The sequence below is a fragment of the Zalophus californianus genome, chromosome 9, assembly GCF_009762305.2.
Source record: "Zalophus californianus isolate mZalCal1 chromosome 9, mZalCal1.pri.v2, whole genome shotgun sequence".
NCBI lineage: Eukaryota > Metazoa > Chordata > Mammalia > Carnivora > Otariidae > Zalophus > Zalophus californianus.
This window is the reverse complement of record NC_045603.1, coordinates 126,716,541-126,718,837: the sequence shown is the minus strand read 5'-3', so window position 1 is coordinate 126,718,837 and position 2,297 is coordinate 126,716,541. Positions and strand designations below refer to the sequence as shown.

The window sequence follows — 2,297 nt, the reverse complement described above, 5'->3', positions numbered from 1 at the left end:
TTACTACCAAATCGTATGCCTAAAGTCAGCATGTGAACTACTGCATGTCACGGGGGGAAAAAAATCCCCAGACTTGGGTGACATAAATATTCAAAAGTAATGATGAGTTCAAAGCAAGGTTAGTGCCAATGGACAAATCAATAAGATTTTTCAGTGGGGCCTGAATTTCTCATATGCCCACTGTCTAGCAGACCAACTGGCAAATTTTCAAGGGTCTCATCATCTTTTTCTCTCTAATAGTCTACTTGCTTTTAGAACTCTATTTTATTTTGATTTAGGAGGCCTCTTTGTCAGTCTACTTAGGAATGGGCATTGCAATTTCTATGCTTATCCTACAGCTATTAGCATTTTCCAGAATGCCCACGCATGTGAAATTATTCAGGCACATTGATAATCAGCGAAAACAGAATCAGAGAAACCATTTTGTCCTCTGTGTTTGTTGCTAAAGAACCATTCTCCCTTGATGTACTCATTGGGAATGGCAGAGTTTCTGCATACATGTCATTATTCTGTAATTAGAAGAGGGAAGTGGGAGGGGCCATCCATGAAAGAATGTAAGCTTCCCAAAGCAAGATGGGGCTGCGTCAGAGGTATCTACAGCACCAGCACCCTGCCAACATCCCAAGGGGGACATTAAGGACAGTAGAAGCAGAGGTTGGCCCCGGACAAGCATTCAAAACCTTGGACATTTCTCTTGCAAAACTGACCCCCAAAACACTGGGGAATTGCTAGAAATACAAGGTAGGATTTCTATACATAAACAGAAAATAAGCTTATGTGTGGTTATTTTTGTGAGGCTTTTGATTTTGTCCAATGGGGCCAGTGAAACTAAGAGAAAGGGTAACCTAGGAGTCCTTCTTGCTTGCTTCCATTTCCTAGTAAGTGTCAACAGTCATCAAAGACTCAAGATCTGCCCTCTTTGTGGAAGACGCGGTTGCGGAGCCTGCGACACCAGCTCCTGCTCCTGACTCATCGCTGTTTGCTCTCACCAAAGAACAAGTCAGTCAGGAAGCCACGCCACAGCCATCCATGGCTTTTAAAGACACCGGGAAGACATCCGTGGAACCAGAGGTGGTGAGTCACCGGATTAGAATTACTCTTAGCAGCCGCAATGTAAAATCTTTAGAGAAGGTATGTGCTGGCTTGATCAGAGGCACAAAGGAAAAGAATCTCAAAGTGAAAGGACAAGTTTGGATGCCTACCAAGACTCTGAGAATCACTACAAGAAAAACTCCTTGTGGTGAAGATTCTAAGACTTGGGATCATTTTCAAATGAGGATCCACAGGCGTCTCATTGATCGGCACCGTCCTTCTGAGATTGTTAAGCGGATTGCTTCCATCAGTATTGAGCAAGGAGTTGAGGTTGAAGTCACCATTGCAGATGCTTAAATCAAACTTTTTAATAAATAGATTATTAGTTGTTAAAAAAAAAGACTCAAGATCTTAGGAGTGAAAAGTTTATAAATGCCACTGCCATAATCACCCTTCCACTTAAACCACACATGATAGTCACTTTAAAAATATTAAATTTTCAATTCATCATCATTCTTACAGCTGGGGGGGGGAAATCCATTCGAGTTAACTACAATGATTAATAAATGCACTTAAGTGTCCTTTTGTCTTTTTAAATATAGTATTTATTCATGAAGGTCTAGGTTTAAAATTAAGGCACAAGTAGGTTTTTAACAAAAGCACATTCATAGATATGCATTGATTTTTCCCAAGCACTATATTACCTATTTCCCCCACCCCCAGAAAAGAGTTACATAAATTGGAGGGTGTTCTGATAAGCATAGGTTAGATGAAAATAATTTGATACTACTATGAAGACAGGAAAAGAAAATCAACCTTATATTTTCTAACAATTGAAACAAGTGAGAAGCAACTCTTCAAAACAGAACAATAAAGTATCACATTAAAAGGCATTCCAGAGACATGCTGATGAATACGTTTCTCAGGCATTTCCAGACAACTGGTATATGAGGCTGCAATAAAAAGATCCAGGAACATACTCATTATGCTTTTTGTTGTTGGACAAGACAGTTGACCTAAATTCTTCTGCATTTCACATGAAGCAATAGCATCATGGAGGTGTGTAGAATTACAGGATGCTCCAGAAATATTGAGCCACCCCACATAAAAGAGATAGCCCACTACTGATCACGGGTGACCTTCTAGAGCACATTATGGTCATGACTTATCAAATTCCAATCACTTCAGGTAATTTCTTTTGACTATTTATTGCAATATCATTAAAACCCAAAAGCATGTCCTGTGAGTGTGTCTACTTCCCAAAG

The 2,297-nt window shown here is 39.8% G+C and overlaps 1 protein-coding gene across 1 annotated transcript; it reads left to right on the top strand.

The window, feature by feature from the left end:
• The first annotated feature begins 1,029 nt into the window (after positions 1-1,029).
• On the top strand, positions 1,030-1,389 carry LOC113922717 (40S ribosomal protein S20-like). The gene has a single exon (XM_035721863.1). It carries the CDS (start codon positions 1,030-1,032, stop codon positions 1,387-1,389), a length of 360 nt encoding a protein of 119 aa, XP_035577756.1.
• The last annotated feature ends 908 nt before the right edge of the window (positions 1,390-2,297 follow it).